Source organism: Mya arenaria, chromosome 16, assembly GCF_026914265.1.
Source record: "Mya arenaria isolate MELC-2E11 chromosome 16, ASM2691426v1".
NCBI classification, from domain to species: Eukaryota; Metazoa; Mollusca; class Bivalvia; order Myida; family Myidae; genus Mya; species Mya arenaria.
In genome coordinates this window covers 52,562,831-52,589,259 of record NC_069137.1, presented here as the reverse complement: position 1 = coordinate 52,589,259, position 26,429 = coordinate 52,562,831, and the positions used below count along the sequence as shown (strand labels likewise).

The 26,429-nt window shown below is 36.9% G+C and overlaps 2 protein-coding genes across 8 annotated transcripts in view; one reads left to right on the top strand and one right to left on the bottom strand.

The window, feature by feature from the left end:
* The window catches only part of LOC128222078 (uncharacterized), a 34,787-nt gene extending 11,549 nt beyond the window's left edge, over positions 1-23,238 (bottom strand). For 3 of the 7 annotated variants that reach the window (XM_052930883.1, XM_052930878.1, XM_052930884.1), the window contains exons 1-10: positions 23,080-23,238; positions 13,768-13,838; positions 12,279-12,356; positions 11,434-11,522; positions 10,232-10,334; positions 7,759-7,915; positions 6,971-7,160; positions 5,172-5,347; positions 3,737-3,828; positions 2,503-2,650 (exon numbers count right to left, since the gene is read on the bottom strand). In XM_052930883.1, the coding sequence (XP_052786843.1) occupies positions 2,503-2,650; positions 3,737-3,828; positions 5,172-5,347; positions 6,971-7,160; positions 7,759-7,915; positions 10,232-10,334; positions 11,434-11,522; positions 12,279-12,356; positions 13,768-13,779 (1,045 nt within the window). In that variant the 5' untranslated portion in view covers positions 13,780-13,838; positions 23,080-23,238. Of the gene's footprint in view, positions 1-2,502; positions 2,651-3,736; positions 3,829-5,171; positions 5,348-6,061; positions 6,229-6,970; positions 7,161-7,758; positions 7,916-10,231; positions 10,335-10,837; positions 10,941-11,433; positions 11,523-12,278; positions 12,357-13,767; positions 13,839-16,907; positions 16,940-23,079 lie in introns of those variants that run through there. The other 4 variants (XM_052930882.1, XM_052930879.1, XM_052930885.1 and 1 more) reach the window with 4 other exon arrangements.
* On the top strand, positions 18,922-22,452 carry LOC128221799 (uncharacterized). Its single transcript, XM_052930400.1, has one exon. The coding sequence runs from the start codon at positions 18,922-18,924 to the stop codon at positions 22,450-22,452; it is 3,531 nt and encodes a 1,176-aa protein (XP_052786360.1).
* Positions 23,239-26,429: the final 3,191 nt, after the last annotated feature.

Below are 26,429 nucleotides of genomic sequence, written 5' to 3'. Positions count from 1 at the left end.
AATCTCAGAAAAGGTCTGTATAAACTCTTCCTATATATCAAGTTACAACTCTCTGGGACCAAAACACAATCTCAGAAAAGGTCTCTATAAACTCTTCCTATATATACCAAGTTACAACTCTCCGTGACCAAAACACAATCTCAGAAAAGGTCTCTATAAACTCTTCCTATATACCAAGTTACAACTCTCTGGGACCAAAACACATCTCAGAAAAGGTCTCTATAAACTCTTCCTATATACCAAGTTACAACTCTCTGGGACCAAAACACATCTCAGAAAAGGTCTCTATAAACTCTTCCTATATACCAAGTTACAACTCTCTGGGACCAAAACACAATCGCAGAAAAGGTCTCTATAAACTCTTCCTATATACCAAGTTACAACTCTCCGTGACCAAAACACAATCTCAGAAAAGGTCTCTATAAACTCTTCCTATATATCAAGTTACAACTCTCTGTGACCAAAACACAATCACAGAAAAGGTCTCTATAAACTCTTCCTATATATCAAGTTACAACTCTCAGGGACCAAAACACAATCGCAGAAAAGGTCTGTATAAACTCTTCCTATATACCAAGTTACAACTCTCAGGGACCAAAACACAATCTCAGAAAAGGTCTGTATAAACTCTTCCTATATACCAAGTTACAACTCTCAGGGACCAAAACACAATCTCAGAAAAGGTCTCTATAAACTCTTCCTATATACCAAGTTACAACTCTCTGGGACCAAAACACAATCTCAGAAAAGGTCTGTATAAACTCTTCCTATATACCAAGTTACAACTCTCCGGGACCAAAACACAATCTCAGAAAAGGTCTCTATAAACTCTTCCTATATATCAAGTTACAACTCTCCGTGACCAAAACACAATCTCAGAAAAGGTCTCTATAAACTCTTCCTATATACCAAGTTACAACTCTCTGGGACCAAAACACATCTCAGAAAAGGTCTCTATAAACTCTTCCTATATACCAAGTTACAACTCTCTGGGACCAAAACACAATCTCAGAAAAGGTCTCTATAAACTCTTCCTATATACCAAGTTACAACTCTCCGTGACCAAAACACAATCTCAGAAAAGGTCTCTATAAACTCTTCCTATATACCAAGTTACAACTCTCTGGGACCAAAACACAATCTCAGAAAAGGTCTGTATAAACTCTTCCTATATACCAAGTTACAACTCTCTGGGACCAAAACACATCTCAGAAAAGGTCTCTATAAACTCTTCCTATATACCAAGTTACAACTCTCTGGGACCAAATCACAATCTCAGAAAAGGTCTGTATAAACTCTTCCTATATACCAAGTTACAACTCTCTGGGACCAAATCACAATCTCAGAAAAGGTCTGTATAAACTCTTCCTATATATCAAGTTACAACTCTCTGGGACCAAAACACAATCTCAGAAAAGGTCTCTATAAACTCTTCCTATATATACCAAGTTACAACTCTCCGTGACCAAAACACTATCTCAGAAAAGGTCTCTATAAACTCTTCCTATATACCAAGTTTGGTCACATTATCTAGACCCTTACTTAATTTATTCAATACCAACCCTTGTTCTATTAATTATAAACTTGACCTTGATCCTAGGGGTCTTAAATGCATTCCTATAAAATTCCTCCATAAACCTTTAGTAACTACCAAGTTTGGTTATGTCAAACCTAGCTAAAGTAATTCTATACATAAGGTGACTTTGATGCTGCCGAACAATGATGCCAGTCATTCAAAAAACTTGTTTACCCTATATGAAAATTTGGTTAAGAATATGAAAATGTGCCTGCCAAAAGAAATAAAAAGTAAAATAAAATAAAAATAAAAAAAAAATTAAAAAAAATTCAAAGGGACATAATTTGTATTTAGGGTTAAAATAGAGTTATGTGACCTTATTGTACGATGGTCGTCATTAATTGTGCGAAGTATTAAGTGCATGGAATGATGGAAATAGATTTTTTTTATTAAAGTCCAACTTGCTCTAAAACTTTAACCTGCCCTTAAACTTTAACCTAAGTCAATCAGGGGCCATAACTTGTACAAAGGATACTATGGAGTTATGTAACCTCATTGTGTTATTGTCCTGAACAATTGTGTGAAGTATTACGTCAATTGTTAGGGTATAGAAGTTATTAATAAATACCCCAACCTGCCCTAAAACTTTAACCTAAGTTTCATAGTCAATCAGGGGCCATAATTTGTATAAAGGATAATATGGAGTTATCTAACCTCATTATGTGATGGCCCTGATCAACTGTGTGAAGTATTAAGTCAATTGAATGAAGGGTATTGGACTTGTAAGTGAAAATCCCAAGTTGCCTTAAACTTTAAGCGAAGCCAACGCAGACGCCGACGCCAGGGCGAGTAGTATAGCCCTCCTTATTCTTCGAATAGTCAAGCTAAAAAATCACAATCAATTTTCTTAAGGTTAAAACATTTTCTTTGGGTTAAAAACATTGTTTTTGAGGATAAATGGAGTATACTAAAAACCCATGCCCTACCTGCTTCATTGAGAGTAGACACATCGCCCCCACTTTCCTTGATTTTCTCACGAATGAGACGGATTCTCTCTGCTCGTAGATCTTTCTCGACCTTCCTTCCTTCCTCCGTGACTTTCATAAGATCTTTCTGGATTGTGTTGGCAATAACCTAAAACAAAAAGTGCATATTTACATAATTATTAAAATAAAAAGTAAATAATGCAACATTCATATTAAAGTCAAAAGAAACATGGTGGCTACCGATTATGACAATTTCCCAATGCGTTCATTCTGTGGTTTTAACTGTTTTTTCTCCATTTTTCTCATAGTTAATGTCTGCAACCTATCTATCCTAGTATTCTATACATAGTATAATACTGCATATTTGAAATATTTACGTAGGGAACATCATTTGATATAGTATATACATTGATGCATGGAATATATGCAATACAGAGAGATCAACTTTTAATAGAAGACACTTTGTTTAGTTCAAAACACATTTAGAGAGCCAGTGTGAAATAAACTGGCTCTCTAGAAATAAAAGAAATGCCTTTCTATTTTTTCAGTCAAAAAAGGGACATAACATATCAATAGAATGCTGACAATATATTAAAAGTATATCAAAGAATCAGATTTTTTTATTCTTAAATTAAACTACAAGAACCTGACGTCAATCTATTTGAAAGAAATTTCATTTTGTACTTTTCAAAATGGTGGCTGACAATTTACGATGGGAAATTCCCAATTTAAAATAGAACTTCTCAAAGGTTTTTATCCCCCCCCCCCTCCAAAAAGACACAACATATGTTGGTTCTACAGAATGTGAAACACACAATGATAAAAACCTTGTCCAAATATCACGAAAATACTTAAGTCAAATCTCACTCTCAGTCTCAACTTTATTGACCAAGTTATGATTGATGTCCTTTGGGTGTCCGAAAATTAGGTACGCAAAATAAATTATTTTGGAAAATAATTATAGGTGTCCGAATATTTAGAGTGTCCGAACTCTTAGGTGAATAACGGTATATTTACTTCTTTAAGATTTCTTAGACTTAACATAGGACCATCTTTATGATAATTACAAAAAAACATTTCATCAATCAAAATCAAATTTCAGTATGTATTTCAGTAGGCTCATTGAAATAAACTACTTCAGCCTGTTAACTTAAAGAAGTTTTGAGAAATTGGGGGCAAAATGCATTAATGTTATCAGTTTCATAATTTTTTAAATCATGGAAGGTAAGCATACATTGTCGAACCACTGCAGGAGGGCCGATGCACGGCGCCAGGTGGTGTCATAACACATGGTGGCATGCTGGTGACGATTGGCATCCTGCATGTCTGTAACATGGAATACCACATTTTATTTCTCACTACAGAACTTTACAATAGATAGTATGCAGCTATTTCCCAGAATAAGATTAAAGTGACACTCATATTTCAGATCAGTACATGTACATGTATAGCAAACATAAATTTTGAGTGATAAACCTTGAACTACTTACTAAATAATGCAAAATATTAATTACTGATTACAAGATTGTAACCATGTATTTAATAGCTGAAATCGCACAAATATTAAATGACTGGTGGGTCCTAAAAAATTTATTGTGGTCACAAAATCTTGATAAAAAGAGCAGAATCCTTGAGAAGTATCATGATATATGTACATTTAAACACTGTTAATCTGGACACCGTATAGGGGCTAGCATGCCCACATTGGTTTGAGGTGATCATATTTTATATACATGTAAGTATAAGTAATGCTTTTAGCCACAAAACTTCAATTTACAAACATAAATATTAAAAAATGCTATCTGATATTTTGTCACCAGTCTTATATCGCTGGTTTCAAGATTTTTATGCAAAGATTTGCTCATTCCAAGACAAAAAAATAAAAATTGTCAAAATGGTCAATCTGTGAGAGTGCAGCTTTAGGACCTTCGCCATTTTGACAGAGTCACGGTTAACTAATGTGCTCTATATATACTGCACATAATTGTGTCATCTTTCCCATGCAAGGTACTAACCAAAAATTCCAAAAAGAGAAATAGAGCAGTAAGCAATTCAAAGATTAAGGTCAGAAAGTACAGTGTGTGTATACTTACTATTTCTTCACCATTTTAAATGAAACATAGCGCAGTCTATGCCGCTTATGGAGCCCCGCATTCGGTCTTTTACCAGAGTTTGATTGAGAGCTTAGTTTCTTAAATCAGTTCGACAAACCTTTTCACAAAATAGCCATCTGACGGAGCACTGACAAAGCATTATTTTGGAAACAGGTTTGTCGAAGTGCTTGATGAAACTAATCACCTTATCAAACTCTGGTAATGAAACCAAGGCGGGGCTCTTTAAGCGACATAGACTGCCCTTTGTTTCATTTAAAATTATGTAGTAAAAGAAAAGTTATCTTTGTTTAAAATCTTTATTTTAAGCAAAATGTTGCCTTCCGACGTTGCAGATATGACGTAATTTATCACGTGGTATACACACACTGAAGTAGGGTAGGCCATAAAACTGGAAAGACATTTTGCTTGTAATTCCTTGTATCAGGCAGCCACCCCTGAATGAGAGTAAAAGCTCACGCTGTGCAACTTTATACCAACACAAACACACAGTCAAGGATTGGAGGCCCTTAAAAATACAACCTAAACATCTGCTTTAACACTGTGCATATTTTTTACCAATGTAGATATTTTGAGTGGCAAGGGTCAAAGTTTGCAATTCTTGTGGTTTGCAATATGGGAACTCAATTGAAGTGCCCAAATAGCGAGCGCAAGCCTCAAGATTCTGCACAGCGGCAACATTGTTATTTCTGGCTTCTGTTGCCATTAGGTACTTGAGATTATTATCGTCGCCACTGGAAATAAATGTTAGTGAAAGTTGAAAATGATGAAAAAACTACTTCAATAATGTTGACTGGTATAAGACAGTTTTGCTGAGAGTTTATGGATGTAAGCTGGTGGTAGATATGAGAACTATTCAGATACAACTTTAAATTTGCAACATTCTTCTTCCATGACTTTTGTTCTTCCATATATTTTGACATGGTGTTAACATTGAAGTTGTGAAACGCCAAGTGTACATGAACTTGTACATGAAGCTACAGGTTCAAGGAAAAGATGCAGTTGAGATTAAAATTTGTTTTCTCTTTCAACTTGTACTTGTAGACTCGCTGTCATCCCCAAACATCACTTTCCATGTGCTATTGTTTATTACAATCATTTACAATGTATGAATTATTGTACCTGGATAACAAATTCAGTAAAACACCTCTACACATGCCTGTCATGTTTCGTAACCTGAGACTCTATTATATAAATTTGCATCGTTTGAAATAGCCAATCAAAAAGCAGCTGAAGTAAATCTCCTTCATTCAAATATCAGCAAAATATTTATCTATTCCTTTCAAATCTTTCCTTAAGGGTTAAATTAATTTAATTTTTCAATTTTACACACATGGCCCATTGTCGGCAGAACGTCAAACAATTCCCACAAGTTCTAAATTCACATACTCTCAGCACAAACCATACTTACACCGGTCAACAACAGTTACCCTCATATTCCCTCTTACCTGTGTATATATTATTTGTAGCTTTAGTAAGGGTCTCGATTTCATTGGCCTTACAGTATGGGAACTCGATAGAACAGAGGTAGCGTTGTGTAGATTGAAGGTTTTGTATCGCTGCTATGAGGTTATTTCGTACCTCCGTTGTCATGTTATATCTTTCATGCCCCTTGCTAAAAGTGATACAATAGCATTACTTATGGGTATATACCAGTAAATATTTGTTTTATTGAAGTCCCCAGCTTTGAGGTAATGCTAAGGTGACTGGAATTTAGTTTAATATCACATCTATTAGGTTGTTTTGTAACTCTGTTGTCATGTCCTATTGGTTTTATTTTCTGTTTTGATTTTTGGCTGAAAGAGAAACATTTGTTTTACTGAATTTTCCCAAGTTCTGAGGTAACGCTTGAATGCAGCGAGGTTTTGTATCCACGCTACGAGGTGATTTCCGTTATTCTGTCATCATGCTATATCCGTCATAACACTTGCTAAAACAACAGCATATTTATGCTTATATGTTTGTTTCATTGAATCCTGTGGAGCTCTGAGGTAACATTACGTGATTGGAGCTATGAATTTATTTCATAACTGTTCGTGTTATATCTTTCATGACTTTGCCCAAAAAGTACAACAAATTAGCATGAATATAAGTTTATAAATGTTATCATAAATATTATCCCTTAAAGTTGCTTCCTCTTCACTGTATATTTTTTATGTTTGTGATGAAAGTTATATTAACTTACGCTAAGTCACTCTTGTTTGCACAAACCATAGAGCCAGGAGAAAATCAAACTACAATTAAACACGTTTTACTCATTTTATGTTAAATTTATGTTCTTCACAACCATAAACAATATGCCCTTTACATCAAGTCTCTTTTCTAAAACTGGCTTAAACCATATGCTTAATACTTACACAGTCATAATCTGTTTCCACCGTTGTACAGCATGGGAAAGCTGGTTGACAGCATGATACAGGAGGATGCGTGCGTTTGTCCATTTGTAGTTCGCCACGCTCACACGCTGTTTTTGGTCCATCAGGGTATCGTACATGGCTTCCAGCTTGTTTTCAAGGTCACTGCCGTATTCTCCACCAAATATATCAGCTGAAAAGATGGAAATTCAATCATGCTACAACTCAGACCAGCAAGGAATTCAGAAATCATTTAATGCCACATTTGTCTTCTTTTCATGATTAAATGGTAGAAATGAGCATATATTAGACAAGAATGCCAAAGTGTTCTAGTTAAATTACACAATTTCTTTAATCTCCCCACACTACAGTTTGAAACTCATGTTTCTGAGGGAGGTGCGTCAATGCTCCTGCTCCCCCACAACCACCCCAAGCACCCCTACCCCCAATTAGTTTTGAGTCAATGCATTGTTCTCAGATCTGAAATCTGACAAAATATGCAGTAAAAGACCAAAAATGCCCCAATGAGGGTAGCATCTGTACAAAATTCAAATAGCACATTTAAGAAAGTACGAGGTTATTATCCAAAGAATATGTTTAAAATCATTGCTAAAGAAACATACTATAAAATATTGTGTTAATTGACTTGAAATTAATTAGTTCTCTTTTACATGTGCTGAAATGTTTTTAGTAAAATTTACCCAATTTTTCTCACTTTTTCCCATATAATCTATTCAAGTGCATTATCTACAGTACAATGTGGTACACAATTTCCAAACATTTACACTTACAGAGCAGTTTGTCCCTCTCTTCATATTTACTCTTGAGCTGATCTGCAGGTCCCTTGATAGAGGCGGCCTCGCCTGTCAAGCCTGCATGTTGGTTCTTCAGGTCGAGCAGCTGTTGCTTGGCAACCTCTTCCTTGTTTTTAGCCTCCAGATATTCTTCCTGGGAAAGGTTATACACAAATAGTTTTAGAATGTATAATGTTTAGAAAATAAAGTACATTTTTCACAATGGCAACATCAATTATGGTATATGACCCTAAAAGTTTACTAGCTAACAATGAATGTTGTGTATAAGAACAATAATTAACAAATTCATCAAACTGAGAACTTAATATAACATTCATGGTTAAAAAATCTAAACTTCACAAAAAAAACATAAACAAGTATTCTTAGGCAATATTGCATCATTGAGAACAAAACTATAGGCAATTTTATAATTTCAGCTACTTGACCAGTACAGGAGTACTGCAGGTTTTGTACAGTCACAATTTTGCTTTGTTTAAGAAGAGATTATATCAAGTGTCTGTAGGACATCAAGCAGGTATTTATGATGTATCATTATTTTTGTTCTTTCCTCTAATTTTCAGTCATTTTCTAAATGTTTTAAACAAGATATGCTAGAGGTCACAAAGGTCAAGTTAGGACATGGTTATAAATGAGTCATATGATCTGTTAAACAATATTATTTTAATAGGAATGGAAAGCTTTGAATAATTTATCAATTTTATAGTGGGTTGAAATATTTAAATATTAAACAGATAATTTTGAAAAAAAATAACTATGACATCATTTTTAAAAAAAACATTTGAGATTTACTATTACTGTCACACTGGAATTTGACCACATTTTTACACTTAAATCGTAACCAAAGAAAAAAAACAACCTATTACAGTGATTTTGTTCTTACCGAAGAAGAGGCAAAGCCAATTTGGTTTCAGTTAGCCAAAATATCCTTTGGTCAATTATTAATTTATCCAACAATTGTTGTTGACTAATCAAATTGCTTGCATGCTCAAACTAGCCAAAAGCCAACTTAGCAGAAGTTTACTGTTAAGAAAAAAATACAGGATATCTTAACAGTACAAGAAGGCACCTTGAAAGACAAAAAGATCTTCACCCTTAATTGTAGTGTTATATTGATTTTGTATGGTCCTTCACATATATTTTCGTTTGACAAATGTTAAAACATTTGAAATTTATTAACATATAAAATTAAATTGCTCTTTGTTTCGATTTTGATTACTGATTCATTTGTTAACAAAAGAGGTTGCACAATTCACAAAATTTATCTTAAAAAAACAAACTAATATCTACAAATATTTCTTTGATCATTCTGTTTAAAGACTGCTTTATTTGATTATTTTTTAGTGGTTTATTGAAAATAAACAGTGAATTATATCTTGATGAAACAGTTAGTTTATCAACTTTAAATTTCATTGTTTCTCGCATTTAAGCCTGGTATGGTATTCATAAAAACATCTTAAGTCATTTCTTATCTTAAGACAAATTCATATTTTTTTCATAGTCAATTTTTAAGAAAAGTATAATCATTTTTTACCAAAACAATTGTATATAATACCTAAAATGTATGATAATTAAGTATTTTTGATACTATCAAGTATTTGTACCATATGACAAGCGAGATACTTAAATTAAGAAAATGGCTTAAGTTAGAAAATGACTTAAGATGGGGTTGTTTTTTTTGGAATCCCTAAATTGTGATCCTTTATTTTCTAAAATCATATACTGATTGGCGACAACATTTTAGAACCCAGGGGGAGCCCTGTATATACATGACAAATAATGAACAAGAAAATCATGATATACAACTATTTCATCGAAAAACACTGCATATTGTATGATATAAATATAACTTATTTTTAACAAAATATTCTTACATGATTTTAAGTCTCATCATAAATTAATTGAGAAGAAGCACAATTTGTTAGTACAGTAGTTAGTAGTTCTGAGAATAGAGTTGAACATATTATACTCTTTGTATTCAATTTTATATACAATTACAAGTATTTCGAGGCCTGATTTCGCGGCATCACTCGTGATGTTCTATAAATACTGGCTCTGTTTCACAGCAAAAGAAATTAACAAAAACCCACACAGTGCTGGGAAGAATATCAATAACAGCATTTAAGGTGTGACATCATTGGACTAAGACGTAATTTTACCATTATCTGTCAATAATTTTTGATGAATTTAAAGCAAAAGATACAGAAAAAAAATTAATGCTTTAGTGTAACGTTCCAATCATTGTTTTCTTAGTATTCTTTATATCATTTAATCATTAATATAAATATCTTTAAAAAGATATGACTGTAATATTACCTTACAATTAAAATTACCCCTATGAAAAGTGCATTCACTCCAACCAAATTTGCCAAACTTCATAAGCTTATGTAGCTTCTTCCAGTCACCCAAACTTAAATGCTTTTAAAATTTCAATCCTGTGTGAATCAAAAACCTGTTCTCTGGACAACTCTTTTTCGTAGTTTTTTCCAGTCTTCTCCAAAGTCTGTTTAATGCTGCCCCTTAGCAAGTTATCCACATCCTTTTTCTCTTTGACGCTAACAAAGCATTTTATATGGTCAATAAATATATAACAATAATTATGTGGTTTTAAGAGCTTTAGATCCATTAAAGAACTCTTTTTTTTCTGGCTAAAGTTTCATATTAAACTCAATTTCATGAAATAAAATACTAAATTTTGTACAAAATACAAGATTCAAACTCAAAACTGCTTCATATTCTAGATCAAAGCCAGAAAAATAAGAATTTCTAATGATTCCAGCTCTTCTACAAATTTTCAGGCAAGTATTGTTTTTTCTCTCATATTCATGCAAGCAATAAGAATTACTTGTCCCTAAATTGAGAGTTACCTCCCATTTTCAGACAAGCAAATGGAATTACTTGCCCCTTAAATAAGAGCTACCTCCCATTTTAAGGCAAGTATTGGAAATTCCTTGTCCCTGAATTGAGAGTTACCTCCCATTTTCAGGGAAGCATTAGGAATTACTTGCCCCTGAATGGAGAGTTACCTCCCATTTAACTACAAATCACCCATCAATACCTGCTCTCTGTTCAGCTCGCTCTGATAATGTACGTCATCTTTGAAATATTCCTTGAGTGATTTGTTTTTAACAGTTCTGTCGACATCATCCTTCTCCTTCTTCCTGGTTTATTTCGAGGCGATCAAATATAATAAATATAAACAATTCTCTAAATTCTTATTTCAAAAAGGTATCTTTTTATCATATGAAAGCATATATACTACAAGAATAACTTAGCACTCCTTATATTGGTTTAAACAATATTCATTAAGTACATTAAGCACATATATATATTACCGGTACATACATGATATGCAAATGTTGAGGAGATAGCTTACAGCTAATACTAATACCTCTCTACTTTTATCAATATTTTGTATATCAGCATCACATTGAATATTTCTACTAATCCTAAATAGGTTAGATAACTGACTCAAAAAGACAATTTCAACTGTATCTAATAAATCTGGGCTATTTGCAGTTAAACAACTGAACATTTCTAAAATGCAGAGTTATAGACTTTGCTTTACATGTGCGCCTGGCAATTACATGTATAACATTCTGACTTGAACCATATTTATTGCATCCCAATGAACTATAGTTACTTAAGTCTTACGTTTGTTCTTCTAACTGTTTTACTGTGATCTCGACAGACTTGATAGTCTCAGCCACATCATCCGCAGCTTTCCTCTTAACATCATAGTTCTGCAACATAAAGGCCATGTCAATTTGAATATATATTTAGCTTCAATCATGCTTCAGAATGACAAACAAAAAAAACAAGTACCAAATCAAAATTAAGTTACAAAATATGATTTAAAATTTGTAGAGCTTAATTTCTGCAATTACAATTTTCTGAGTAAAGAAATATATCATATACAGAGAGTATACAAATATTGATCATATGTGTGTATATATTTTACCCCCCACACCCTCCTAACCCTTTTGGAACGGTTGTCTGTTTATTTTAGTTTTAAAATATTCATTTTACAACAATTGTGAAACAAGTTATTACAACATTATATCAATCACTCTTGTTGTCACGATATTACACGAGCGTGTGGTCTTGTGTTGAGGGTGAAAATGAAGAACCCGGAGAAAACCCACTTGTCCGGCTTGGTGAACACAAACCAAACTCACGAGCCCAAGCCGGGAACAAACTTAGGTCACCTAGGTGAGAAGCGAGTGTGCTAACCACTGTGCTATTACCGGACAACCTGACAAGACTGGTTAATTTTTAAAGCAATTTATTCAGTATGTAAAATTCAGTATACAAGATGCAGTATTTAAGCATTGTGTTTTTGGTGTTTTATTTTTTCAAAAATCTAATTGGGAATGTTACTTTTACATTAGGGAAAAAATTTATTATTCAAGCACTTGGAATTTGGCTGAATTTCGACACCAATTTGTTCAGAAAAAAACCTGTCAATTAAGTGGTGAGGCCTGGCCTGGCGCAATTACCTTGAGGACACCTTGAACCTCCAGCTGCTGGACCTCCTTCTCCAACTCAATGTAACGAGTCAACATCTTCTGGTCAACCTGAAAAATGTCATTAAAAGTAGGTCTTTACATACATGTAAACTCCATTTTCTTCGCTCTCATTGTCCACCCTTGGAGTTCCAGCAATCAAAATAATATTCCTAAAAAGTCAGTTTAAAGGTTGTGTCTGTCAAATTTCCAGCTGTTAGTAAAGTGCCCTAAATCAGTCATCCAAATTAGACTTTTGGATGAACAAGCCCAAATGTTGATATTATTGCTTGGCATCAATTTTTTTTTTACAAAATTTGGAATTTGAGCAAGCCCGGAAGACATTTTACCAGTGCAGGACTAGCGGGCTTGTGTTAATTTCAATGAAAAACAATGACAGGTGCATTATATGTAACAACAAATACAAATAATACTAACATGACAATAACCATACTTCATGCAAACTGTGGAATTAAGAACAAATGCCTTAACACCATGACATATGAAATCATGGAAAAATTGTCAAGATGACTTAAAAGTATTGCCCTGAAGTTATGGTTGCTTTATTCACAAAATACAAATAACTATTACCGGTATGATATTTCTTATTTCATTTTCTATTTGTTTATTATTTTATTCATTCATGGATCTTTTCCACAACATAAAAGAACAGTTTTGAAACAACACTTACGAACAAAAAGAATAAACATAATACCTTAGGTCCTGACTGGCATTGGGGAATAGAAAAGCATTATATTTTTATACACCCTCCAAGATTAATTCAAAGTGTCCAATGTACAATAATTGTGATTACCTGGTGACCCTATATTATTATGGTAGAAAAATTATATGTAACATTCATATCGAAAAAGTATATTGGAAACTAGATTTTTGGACAATTTCACATATATAAATTCAGTTGAAATAAGAAGAAAAATTCCAACTAAAATAACTATAAATAATGGTGTTTTTTTCAGACTATTATTTCACATATTACCAGTATATGTTATCGGTATGATACTATGCAATGCTGTCTTAAATGATACCAAACTGATATGAGGTCTTCAGGCATCAAAATAGAACGTTACTGTCCATGGCTTGATAAAATGATAAGCTTATTATTAAAATTAAAATATAAAAAATGTACTATTATAGATAATTTGAATACTTTATAAAAATCATATTAAATCCAAATGTCTGCTAAAAATGCATTCTCCTTTTTCTATCAACTGGTAAAAAAGCTATAAAGCTATTCAAAATAACCTAGGATTTATTTCTAATTGCACTGAAATGTCTGACATCTCGAAGGACTTTTAGCTTTTACCTTAGACCAAAACTCATTTTTTGTCTACCGCAAATTGTCAAATTTGTAAAAAAAAAAATGGTCCCACTAAAAAGTTACATGTCCAGTGAGTAAGACAGGTTTCGAAACCTTTAAAATGTTTTGATTTTTTTTACAAAACTTCTACAAAAGATAACTTACTGATCCAGACATGATGGATGATTTGATGTTATCTGAGAGTCTCTAATGGGCAGGTCAACAGTGACTGCGTTCTGAAATAAAACGGTTATACAATTAAAAACAAATATTCAAGGCTTAAAAAGGCCTTTGTTATTTATAACAGTTTAAGTGTTATTTGTTTTACTATATTTATAACACCTCAAGTCCTGTGTCAGAAAATCAGAATAACGCTATTTGATCACTGTGTCCACATTGCAACCATATTTACAATTAACTAAGCCCTGCTGTGTTTGTTGTTTTTTGTTCTTTTTTTTAATTTAATTTTTTTTCTTCCTTTTTTTTTCTTTTCATTGAAATCCTAGATATTTCTTCGGCATTTAAAGGGATATAATATAAAACGCTTTATTATTGATTGAGGCTAAACCACTATCACTCAACATAAGATCATTAGCTTAGAAATTGTTAAAAAATATGTAGTTGTTTTTGTCTATTCTTTGAACTGTACTGTACATGGTAATCTTTAATGACTATGAAATAAACCCAATTATTTTTTAATTACTTAGAAAGTAGAACTACAATATTTAGCAAATGTTTATGTATAAATGTAAGATTGTTTACTTTAAATCTAACAACGATTGTGAAGGAAACTATGATAGCTTATACTAAGTCACTCTCGTTGACACGATGTTGCGCGAGAGTGTGGTCTTGTGTTGTGGGGGAAACCGGAGTACCCGGAGAAAACCCACTTGTCCAACTTGGTGACCACTAACCAAACTCACATGCGCCCAAGCCGGGAATGGAACCCGGGTCACCTTGGTGAGAAGCGAGTGCGCTAACCACTGCGCTAACCAGACAACCTATCTAAGTTTGTTTGATCTGTATATACTTTGTACTTACTGTTTGAATAAATGAAATGTCCATGAAAAAACAAAAAACAAAAAAAACTATACCGCGTCAGGAGTAAAGGCCAGGTTTACCATTAAGTGTTGAATTATAAACATAATTGATTCTAGATTTAGAAAAAAATAAATCAAAATTGGCAAACCAATATGAATGACGAAATGTATAAATTTACAAAAAAATATATTGTTTGTACAAATCTTATTACACATTAGGCAAAAAGTAAAATCTGTTCAAGGTAGCACACAATTCAATACAAGATAAACATCCCTGCACTATCAGAATAGTTTTTAGTTTATACTCATTACTTTTAGCTTGATTTTGACACAGGCTGATAGTTAAAGAATCACCCTCAAGTCTTTTTCCTGGGTAGGAACCAGTACTGATGTCCATTTTGAGGGGCCATGAAAAAAGGCAAAACCTCTTTCTTGAGAGGTGGAAACCACACTCTCAGTCATTGTCCTTGGTAATCAGTAATGGCAGTCAAGGACATGAATTCTAGCCCTACACAGATTCTGCCAAGGGAAGCCACAATCACAAAAATGTGCATTATATAAAAAAATATGCTTGTACATTCATTTGTTCTTGTAAGAATAGGAACAAAACTAATTTGAGGGTAGAATTCTGTTTCAATGCTGAAAATTGTAAAGAAAAACATTTTTATCAGATTGTTTAAAAACTGATTAACAAAATGAACAATGGACGCCAAGAGTCTTCCATGAACAACAAGATCTGTCACAGAGACAGCGCGCTCGACTATTCCGCCACTTTTTAGTGTAAGGATTGAAATGTTTTGGCGAAACATGCATGGACCAGTGTTAAATTAGATTAGAATGATGCCTTTATTTGAATTTAATGCAAACTAGAGTTATCTTAGATGGTTATTTATGTAGATTGAACTAATAATAATATCTATTAATTTAGTAGGTTAGATAGTTGGAAATACATATCTAAAGTTTCAATGCAATACATGATGTGTTTGCTGAGATATTGACTTAAATATGGTTACATGCAAAACCTTAGCCAGAATTGCTATATTTAAGTCAAATTATAAAGGCCCATAATTTGCATTTAATGAAAACTAGAGTTATCTAACTTGGTTAATTAAGTAGGTTGCATGGTTGAGTACCATTGCATAAATTCTAAATGCAATACATCAAGTGGTTGCTGAGAAATTAACCTATGTGTGCTTACATTCAAAACCTTAACCAAAGTGTGACGCCAACGCCAGGGTAAGCAGTATACATTTTATGTAGCTCTCCTTATTCTTCGAATAAAAATGGTCAATAGGACTCTATGGCAGCTATGTGTATCATAATATGGACTGTTGTGAACAAGGGGCAGATTAAGCACCACAAACTTTGACGTTGAATTTTAGATATTTGTATGCGAAATTATTTTTGCCATCTTCATAGAATTGTTCATGGTCAGTGTACAGTAAATATTCTTCTTCTTCTGGTATTATACAAGCTCAGGTGTATTATTGTACCTTAAGTGACTGTACATATGTAAAACAAGAACCTTGAAAAGACTTTATACAGAACATAATAAACAGTCCATATTTTGAATTTCTATCCTAGCTGGATGGTCTGTGTCATATTGTTAAACTTGCCAATAGATGCGGCATCTTTGGCATTAGTTGGTACATTTTTTGTAGTGCGTTCAATAGTCTGATGCCATAAGGGTAAAAGAAATGTTTGTATATAGTGTTCTGGAAGTTTTTTAGCATGAAAATTGCAGGATTAAGAATACATAATGAGATTCAACCATATGACAACACACTATCACCAAGATGTCAATCTGAACTTTAGTTTTTACATAACACTGTTATGCCCACAGGTGCTTGAAACAAACTTTTTTAATGTTCTATACAGGCTATATACTATAATATCTTAATAAACATATATAGGCTGATTTTGTCAAATATTTGATTATGTGACTAGTGCCTGTGGTTACGCTATTTTATGGCCGCCATGAAGCACAGCATGAAGACAGCTATCTTAAAAGTAGGTTATTAGAACTTTACTTTACAGGGAAAATCTGGCCTAGTCACAAATGCTTAAATGATTGTTCACCTGACCTAGCGAAGTTGTTGTTATTCAATTTTTTTTAAATTATGATGTTCAGCCTCAGGCCTTCGTATCATATATATATGCACGAAATATAACTTCAAATGTGAGAAAAGCAAACTTGTATACAGTAAAGTAAAACAATGAACTATGTACATCCGCAAATTGCAGAGGATGAAAATGAATTAGCACCTTCAATTATTTATTGTTTTTCATCGACGGCCATGACAGTTTACAGGTGCTCCCGCGGTTTCCATGCTAACCAATCTTTTCACGCATCTTTTTGTCGCTATCGACACGGAACGAGGTTAAAGCTCACTAAATTTTAGCGGCGCTAAATGGAGTTGTTAGAAAAGCGTGTTACTCCTCATATGAATGAAGCTGGCACGCAAGGAGTTAAGTATACATTATCATGAATTATTTTAATTCTAAGTTAATAAATTGACATGTAAATATTTCCTTAGTGGCTGTCTCACCGGGTCTAGACTGCATAAAATACTGACTGCCGGGAACCACAGTCCGTTTTAAGACCCCTAGCTATCTGCCATGTGCACGCCTGATGTCTATGTGACGTGCTTTTTACGTTTTCAGTTAATCGCAAAATCTTTTCCTTATTGGTATTTCTTTGGGAGTGGGATTTGTAAATGGCCACGGGTATTTATGCACGAGGAAGTGAACGTGGTGCTTATATTATGAGCACAAACCAAAACAATTGAGAAACAAAACAATCATCGAACTATAAAAAGTTCCATTGAAAGCTGACAGAGCGAGTGAAACCGATCTTTTGTCGTCGTGTATGTTTTTAGTGGTTCTTAAAAATAGATTGAAAATTTTTAAACACTTATTCAATGAAGGTTATGAACAATAAGTAATGTTTTGCGGCTCTATACGCACATCTTGGAATGAAATTCTATATCTATTCAACAATGCATTCACTTAAAACAATAAACAGAGGTGAGATTAAAGGTTATTTATCGGCTGTTTTGAAGTAATCATATCTAACTTTTCCGATTTAAAATAGAAAAAAACCCCACATATATCAAGATATAGTTATAATAAAAAAAAAGATAATGGAAAAACATATTCCACCGCCAGCAGGATTTGAAGCCGGGTGTTTTTGTTTTTTTCGAGGACCATATCCATTTTCAATCACAGAATTAGTGGCAATAAAAACACCGATGACAGAAACAAAACTGAAGGCTTGTATGTAACATACACACACAATGTTAAATTGTTGCGTAATTTGCCAACATTAAAACGAAAGTTTTCAACATTTGAATGTGTTTTGTTATTGTTTAGGGTCGTTTGAACATACTTAAGAGTGTGTTGACAGTTTCTGCTATCAGGTAGACGGACAATGCGTGCATATCAAGAGGCCTTAAAATTTCTTGATCTGCTATTTATTTCTTTATTCGTAAACACGAGAAGCATTCTTTGCCTGTACAGTGAGTCTGCAGCCTTAAGAGCGAGAAAAAATAAAGTTTAAATCAATCATTGGCCAAACATTGACGACCGTGATATTATCGAAAGCACAAATATTTATCTAAGGGTTTAGACAACCTACGTGTCTAGTGACGAAATATATGTCTCTCTTGGCTTTCGTGTTGTTTTTGATATATACATTTTTAGTTTTAAATCCAGAAATGAATAGAAAAATTGGTAGTATTTAAATGCCCAGCCTGTATTTTAGAATTTAATCAATCGATTAATCAATCAATTATTCACTCAATTATTCCATCAATCTACTAAGTGAGTCTAAGATCTCAGTCAACGCATTGCTATAATTGAGGTGAACTTTTATATATATTGTATATTCTAACCTGAATGACCAGATTTTGGCATATTAAGATTTCATAAACCATTGCCGATATCCGAAGTGCACATTAAAATAATAAAAATCTTGTTTTATGTCATCATTTTTTAGCATCCATTGTTGCAAAGAAAATCGCCAAAGCAGGAAATGTCTTTGTTTAACATTACGTTGAAACACGTGGTATATGCTAGTGTAAAGGGCGAATTAATCGGTTTTAATAAATGATTTTTATAAATATTGACACTAGAAAAAGAGAGCTTTATTATTCTTTAGTTGTGGTAAATCCCATCTCAGTTCTAACGATGGTAACCGTTTTCCGGGAGGAACGCTAAATACAGATGCACGTAAAAGAACCAGGATGGCTCTAACCAGGGTTACATCTGTATGTACACAATGGCCCTACAACCTAACAAGAGGCACCCTGCCCCACGCTGTGTGCCCACTATGACTCTACAACCTAACAAGAGGCACCCTGCCACACGCTGTGTGCGCACTATGACTCTACAACCTAACAAGAGGCACCCTGCCCCACGCTGTATGCGCACTATGACTCTACAACCTAACAAGAGGTACCCTGCCACACGCTGTATGCCCACTATGACTCTACAACCTAACAAGAGGTACCCTGCCACACGCTGTGTGCCCACTATGACTCTACAACCTAACAAGAGGCACCCTGCCACACGCTGTGTGCGCACTATGACTCTACAACCTAACAAGAGGTACCCTGCCACACGCTGTGTGCCCACTATGACTCTACAACCTAACAAGAGGTACCCTGCCACACGCTGTGTGCCCACTATGACTCTACAACCTAACAAGAGGTACCCTGCCACACGCTGTGTGCGCACTATGACTCTACAACCTAACAAGAGGCACCCTGCCCCACGCTGTGTGCGCACTATGACTCTACAACCTAACAAGAGGCACCCTGCCACACGCTGTGTGCGCACTATGACTCTACAACCTAACAAGAGGTACCCTGCCCCACGCTGTATGCGCACTATGACTCTACAACCTAACAAGAGGTACCCTGCCACACGCTGTGTGCCCACTATGACTCTACAACCTAACAAGAGGCACCCTGCCCCACGCTGTGTGCCCACTATGACTCTACAACCTAACAAGAGGTACCCTGCCACACGCTGTGTGCCCACTATGACTCTACAACCTAACAAGAGGTACCCTGCCACACGCTGTGTGCCCACTATGACTCTACAACCTAACAAGAGGCACCCTGCCACACGCTGTGTGCGCACTATGACTCTACAACCTAACAAGAGGTACCCTGCCCCACGCTGTGTGCCCACTATGACTCTACAACCTAACAAGAGGTACCCTGCCCCACGCTGTATGCGCACTATGACTCTACAACCTAACAAGAGGTACCCTGCCACACGCTGTGTGCGCACTATGACTCTACAACCTAACAAGAGGTACCCTGCCCCACGCTGTGTGCGCACTATGACTCTACAACCTATCAAGAGGCACCCTGCCCCACGCTGTATGCGCACTATGACTCTACAACCTATCAAGAGGCACCCTGCCCCACGCTGTGTGCGCACTATGACTCTACAACCTATCAAGAGGCACCCTGCCACACGCTGTGTGCGCATACAACCTAACAAGAGGCACCCTGCCACACGCTGTGTGCGCACTATGACTCTACAACCTATCAAGAGGCACCCTGCCACACGCTGTGTGCGCACTATGACTCTACAACCTATCAAGAGGCACCCTGCCACACGCTGTGTGCGCACTATGACTCTACAACCTAACAAGAGGTACCCTGCCACACGCTGTGTGCCCACTATGACTCTACAACCTAACAAGAGGTACCCTGCCCCACGCTGTGTGCGCACTATGACTCTACAACCTAACAAGAGGTACCCTGCCACACGCTGTGTGCCCACTATGACTCTACAACCTAACAAGAGGTACCCTGCCACACGCTGTGTGCGCACTATGACTCTACAACCTAACAAGAGGTACCCTGCCACACGCTGTGTGCGCACTATGACTCTACAACCTAACAAGAGGTACCCTGCCACACGCTGTGTGCGCACTATGACTCTACAACCTAACAAGAGGTACCCTGCCCCACGCTGTATGCGCACTATGACTCTACAACCTAACAAGAGGCACCCTGCCACACGCTGTGTGCCCACTATGACTCTACAACCTAACAAGAGGCACCCTGCCACACGCTGTGTGCCCACTATGACTCTACAACCTAACAAGAGGCACCCTGCCACACGCTGTGTGCCCACTATGACTCTACAACCTAACAAGAGGTACCCTGCCCCACGCTGTATGCGCACTATGACTCTACAACCTAACAAGAGGTACCCTGCCCCACGCTGTATGCGCACTATGACTCTACAACCTAACAAGAGGTACCCTGCCCCACGCTGTGTGCGCACTATGACTCTACAACCTATCAAGAGGCACCCTGCCCCACGCTGTATGCGCACTATGACTCTACAACCTATCAAGAGGCACCCTGCCACACGCTGTGTGCGCACTATGACTCTACAACCTATCAAGAGGCACCCTGCCACACGCTGTGTGCGCACTATGACTCTACAACCTATCAAGAGGCACCCTGCCACACGCTGTGTGCGCACTATGACTCTACAACCTAACAAGAGGCACCCTGCCACACGCTGTGTGCGCACTATGACTCTACAACCTATCAAGAGGCACCCTGCCACACGCTGTGTGCGCACTATGACTCTACAACCTATCAAGAGGCACCCTGCCACACGCTGTGTGCGCACTATGACTCTACAACCTAACAAGAGGCACCCTGCCACACGCTGTGTGCGCACTATGACTCTACAACCTATCAAGAGGCACCCTGCCACACGCTGTGTGCCCACTATGACTCTACAACCTAACAAGAGGCACCCTGCCACACGCTGTGTGCGCACTATGACTCTACAACCTAACAAGAGGCACCCTGCCCCACGCTGTATGCGCACTATGAACCTACAACATAACAAGCGGCACCCTGCCCCACGCTGTATGCGCACTATGACCCTACAACCTAACAAGAGGCACCCTGCCCCACGCTGTATGCGCACTATGACTCTACAACATAACAAGAGGCACCCTGTCCCACGCTGGATGCACACTATGACCCTACAACCTAACAAGCGGCACCCTGCCCCACGCTGTATACCCACTATGACTCTAAAACCTAACAAGAGGCACCCTGCCCCACGCTGTATGGGCACTTTGACTCTACAACCTAACAAGCGGCACCCTGCCCCACGCTGTATACCCACTATGACTCTACAACCTAACAAGCGGCACCCTGCCCCACGCTGTATACCCACTATGACTCTACAACCTAACAAGCGGCACCCCGCCCCACGCTGTATGCCAACTATGACTCTACAACATAACAAGAGGCACCCTGCCCCACGCTGTATGGGCACTTTGACTCTACAACCTAACAAGCGGCACCCTGCCCCACGCTGTATGTGCACTATGACTCTACAACATAACAAGAGGTACCCTGCCCCACGCTGTATGCGCACTATGACTCTACAACCTAACAAGAGGCACCCTGCCCCACGCTGTATGCGCACTATGACTCTACAACCTAACAAGAGGCACCCTGCCCCACGCTGTATGCGCACTATGACTCTACAACATAACAAGAGGCACCCTGTCCCACGCTGTATGTGCATTATGACTCTACAACATAACAAGAGGCACCCTGCCCCACGCTGTATGCGCACTATGACTCTACAACATAACAAGAGGCACCCTGCCCCACGCTGTATGCGCACTATGACTCTACAACCTAACAAGAGGCACCCTGCCCCACGCTGTATGCGCACTATGACTCTACAACCTAACAAGCGCCACCCTGCCCCACGTTGTATTTACACTAGTTGTGGCCCTACAACCTAACAAGCGGCACCCTGTCCCACGCTGTATGGGCACTTTGACCCTACAACCTAACAAGCGGCACCCTGTCCCACGATGTATGTACACTGTGACCCTACAACCTAACAAGCGGCACCCCGCCCCCAATGTATTTGCACTATGACCCTACAACCTAACAAGAGGTACCTTGCCCCACGCTGTATGCGCACTTTGACCCTACAACCTAACAAGCGGCACCCCGCCCCCAATGTTTGTGCACTATGACCCTACAACCTAACAAGAGGTATCCTGCCCCACGCTGTATGCGCAGTATGACCCTACAACCTAACAAGAGGCATCCTGTCCCACGATGTAACAAGACACATCCCACCCCACGCTGTAACATGCCCGCATCAAGTTCTTAGGTTACAAAATTTAATTGTAATTTTCAAAGGTTATTATATGTGAAACGTGTAAAGTACCGCTTATATAATTAAGGTATAATGGAGATAAACTTGTGTATGCTGGTATAGTATATATTAGAAATGCAAAATTATTTAATTAAAAAACGAAATATGTTGATATTTTATCAAGGCTTGATAATTTACCAATGTCGCAAATATTTGCTTAATGAAAGTCGAGAGAATTGTAATATATCAAAGCTTTTCATACCTCAAAAGAACTGATATTCCTAATATCTCCGAAGAAATTAACACAGCAAATGTAATGCAATTGAATGATTTCAAAACACGTCCGAAAGACAAATTCTAGCTTACTTGCTAATCTATTGCAAAATGGTTTTCAATATGAAATTCAATAACTTCCAAAGAGTATTTATAGATTTAAAGTCAGGTTCAAAATGGCTTAACTTGTATAAGAAATGTGTTTAAATAAGTCATTAAAGGCGCTGGGTAGAATATTTACTATCGATTAGCTGTAGCCAGCTATGGCAACGCGGTTAATGTACTTGATCAAAGTTCTATTTGGTCAAACACGTTTTGCCATTAAAATTGCTGTAAAAGAGAGAGGTTGACACTTTCAACGCGTGTTATATATAATTAACGATATATTGAAGCAAGTAGGGGACACTAGCTGTTGTTAAAATATAACCGCAACCATCAGTGGGCCAGAAAGCAAAATATTACGATGCACTCGTATTGCAGATTTTGGAGACACGCCTATGCGCGTCATTCTTTAAAAATGCACCAGTCAATTTTAAACACGCCCCCTCCGGTTCCGGGATAACAGGGATAGCGGAGAAAAATAAGCCGTGTGTTTACCTTCCAAGTGGCCCCGCAGTGCCGAGTGAATGCGATGGGTTTGTTTTCGGGGAATGGGCCTTACATAGGATGTCCCCGGGGTGCATGCATGGGCTTTTATCGGGGGTTTTACCAGCAGTTTATCTCCGCAACGCGGGTATTTTACTTGGAATTGGCTGGACCGAAAGTCCCCGCTATTCACCGGACCTGGAGGCCTTGGTAACAAGGGACTGTGCATAAATTATGCACCTTAGAATTATAGTTGTTCTGTATTCTCTGCAAAATACATTTGTTTGGAAATGTAAGGGTGGCTGTGAGAGACGGATATTTGATACACTGGTGTAGAACATTTACTGAAACAATGTATCCGTAATTGTTCGTATTTATCATAATTAGATCTGCTATAGCTGCTACCCAAACAGGGGAGGGTCCAGCAATTGACGTAAAAAGGGCGTAACATAGGTGTGCAATCTTTGGACATACGCCACTACCCCAAAAGCGAAAGTATATGGCATAAACTTCTTGCATGTGGGTTTGTGGATACTCCCTGGAGAAAACAAGTTTTAAATGGCCTTATTTTATTGAAATAAAAAGTAAACTTGGACGATATAAAGAGGGGGCGCTCGCCGGATGCGCCCCCTCGCCGGGTGCGCCCGCGTCTTCATCTGCTAGCGCCAAATGTTTTTTTCTTCTGTAATGTTGTTGCTTCTTCACTCGATATTTATTTACTCAATTTACCACTGAATATCTTCGGAAATCTCATTCATCAGATATTTGATAATGATGAATCTGTTTAACACATGGCACCATCTCTCTGGTGTACGAGAATGATCATCGATAGACATAAACATTAACCATTTCCATGACTTGATGGATATTGCATTTGTGGTCACCAAGCTGGACAAGTGCGTTGCTGCCAGGTACTCCGCACCCACTCACAACAGTTATAATACAATGTTATACTTGTTTCACAATCGTTATAAAATAGTTAAATACTTAATGTTACTAAACATGCACTACATGTATTTAACTCTAAATTTAAAAACAAACGTTGTCAGTTTTGCAAGTCATAATAAATGCATGTCACTGTGTTTTCACTCGTGACAATGGGTGGAAAACAATGCAAATTGTAATGACAGACCCTGATCATGTCACATTTGACAGCTCATACGCCACATTTTGACACTATGAAACAGCGTTACTTCACTTACAAGGAAGTATTAGTATAATTATTATACCCAGGAGCAAAACAAAACAGTGTGCATTACCGGGTATTTCAAATTCGGAAAAATCCATTGAATTATACTACGTATCATAGTGGCATTAGTGAATGATATTTATTTGGATGTATCAAAGCGCTCTCTCCTACCAATGACCTAGCATGAAATAACTATCATTACTGCAGTTACAGCAGTTTTAAACTGCAGTAATGCATAGTTATTTCAGGCTAGATCGTCGGTAGGACCTTTGATAAATCTAATTTAAAAGAGTGTTTTATTCGGAACTCCTCGGCCATTTTCTATCGAAACCAACCTCGGATGTAAAATTATGGACGGTTTACAATGTCAGAAATCTGTACGCTTTAACTACGCTGCAAGTAGATCGCGAAGTAAACTTAATGACGTAACTTTTGGAAATCATAATTATGTTTGCAATAATACACTTCACTGGCAATCAGTTTAAACTTAGATATACAAATACATGCTAGAAAAATGCATTTAATAAATAATTTCAAATTTTACGAACTACTTCTACTGATGTACCGGCATACATCCGAGGTTGTTTTCGATATGGAAAATGGCTGAGGAATTCTGAATGCTCGTCAGACACAATATCGGCTCATATCAAAGACGCGTGCAGTTTGTCCCGTTAAGTTTTCTCGAGTTACGCCCTTTGGGAAAACTAGAATTCCTCGAACCGGAGGAGTCGCCTGGCGGTAGCGCCCATAAGTTTCCTGGTACTACTGACGTGACTTATGTCCACATCAAGTCTAAAGACGCTACACCAAGTCGTCCAAAGTCATTAATGTTGAAAAGTTACTGATCGGGAACAAGTGTGACGACACCGGACTAAGTAATTCACTGTGTGTCGACACTTAAGACGGAGCGACCAGTGTCAATTTTTTTCTTCTGCCAGAGAAGATCTTGTTGTATCATGTCATACTTGATACGATAATTAATCATGGTTACATTTATGCGTCTGCCTTTCACCGAAGCGGTCTTGGGTATGAGCCATACCAAACGAAAAGTATTTTTTCTCTCAAAAACAGGACACTATGGACTGATTTTTACTTCGGTAACAGACGCAAGGCTTTCAGCTAATAACTGATTTCACATATAATGGTTCTATTTTAGAGGACTCTGAAGTTAACCTGATTAAAGACATCGTTGAGGCTCAATATTTCATGCGCCCATTTTTTTTTAATAAAAGCTTGTCTCGAATCTTGTAATGAATACTGCAGTAGCTAATTATTTAACACTATCACAGCCAAATGTATAAAACTGGTTAGTTATTTGATTTGGTGGAAGTTAGCCTAAATGTTTCAAATGATTTAAATATGCAAGCTAGCCGAAAGATAACCTCTGGAAATCTTTTTTAACTTTTATACAAGTGGCTGCAGATAACACGTGTATCCATGAATTTACCCGAGGAGTAAATAATTGAAAGTTTACAACAATGATGTAAACAATGATATTAACTGATTAATTGTGAAATATTGGCCCTATCTAAAGCAGATAAGAATAAATGAAGGAGACACAAATA

Excerpts from the sequence above, each read along its gene's own strand:
- LOC128221799 (XM_052930400.1), top strand. The coding sequence starts at position 18,922 with ATGGCCCTACAACCTAACAAGAGGCACCCTGCCCCACGCTGTGTGCCC.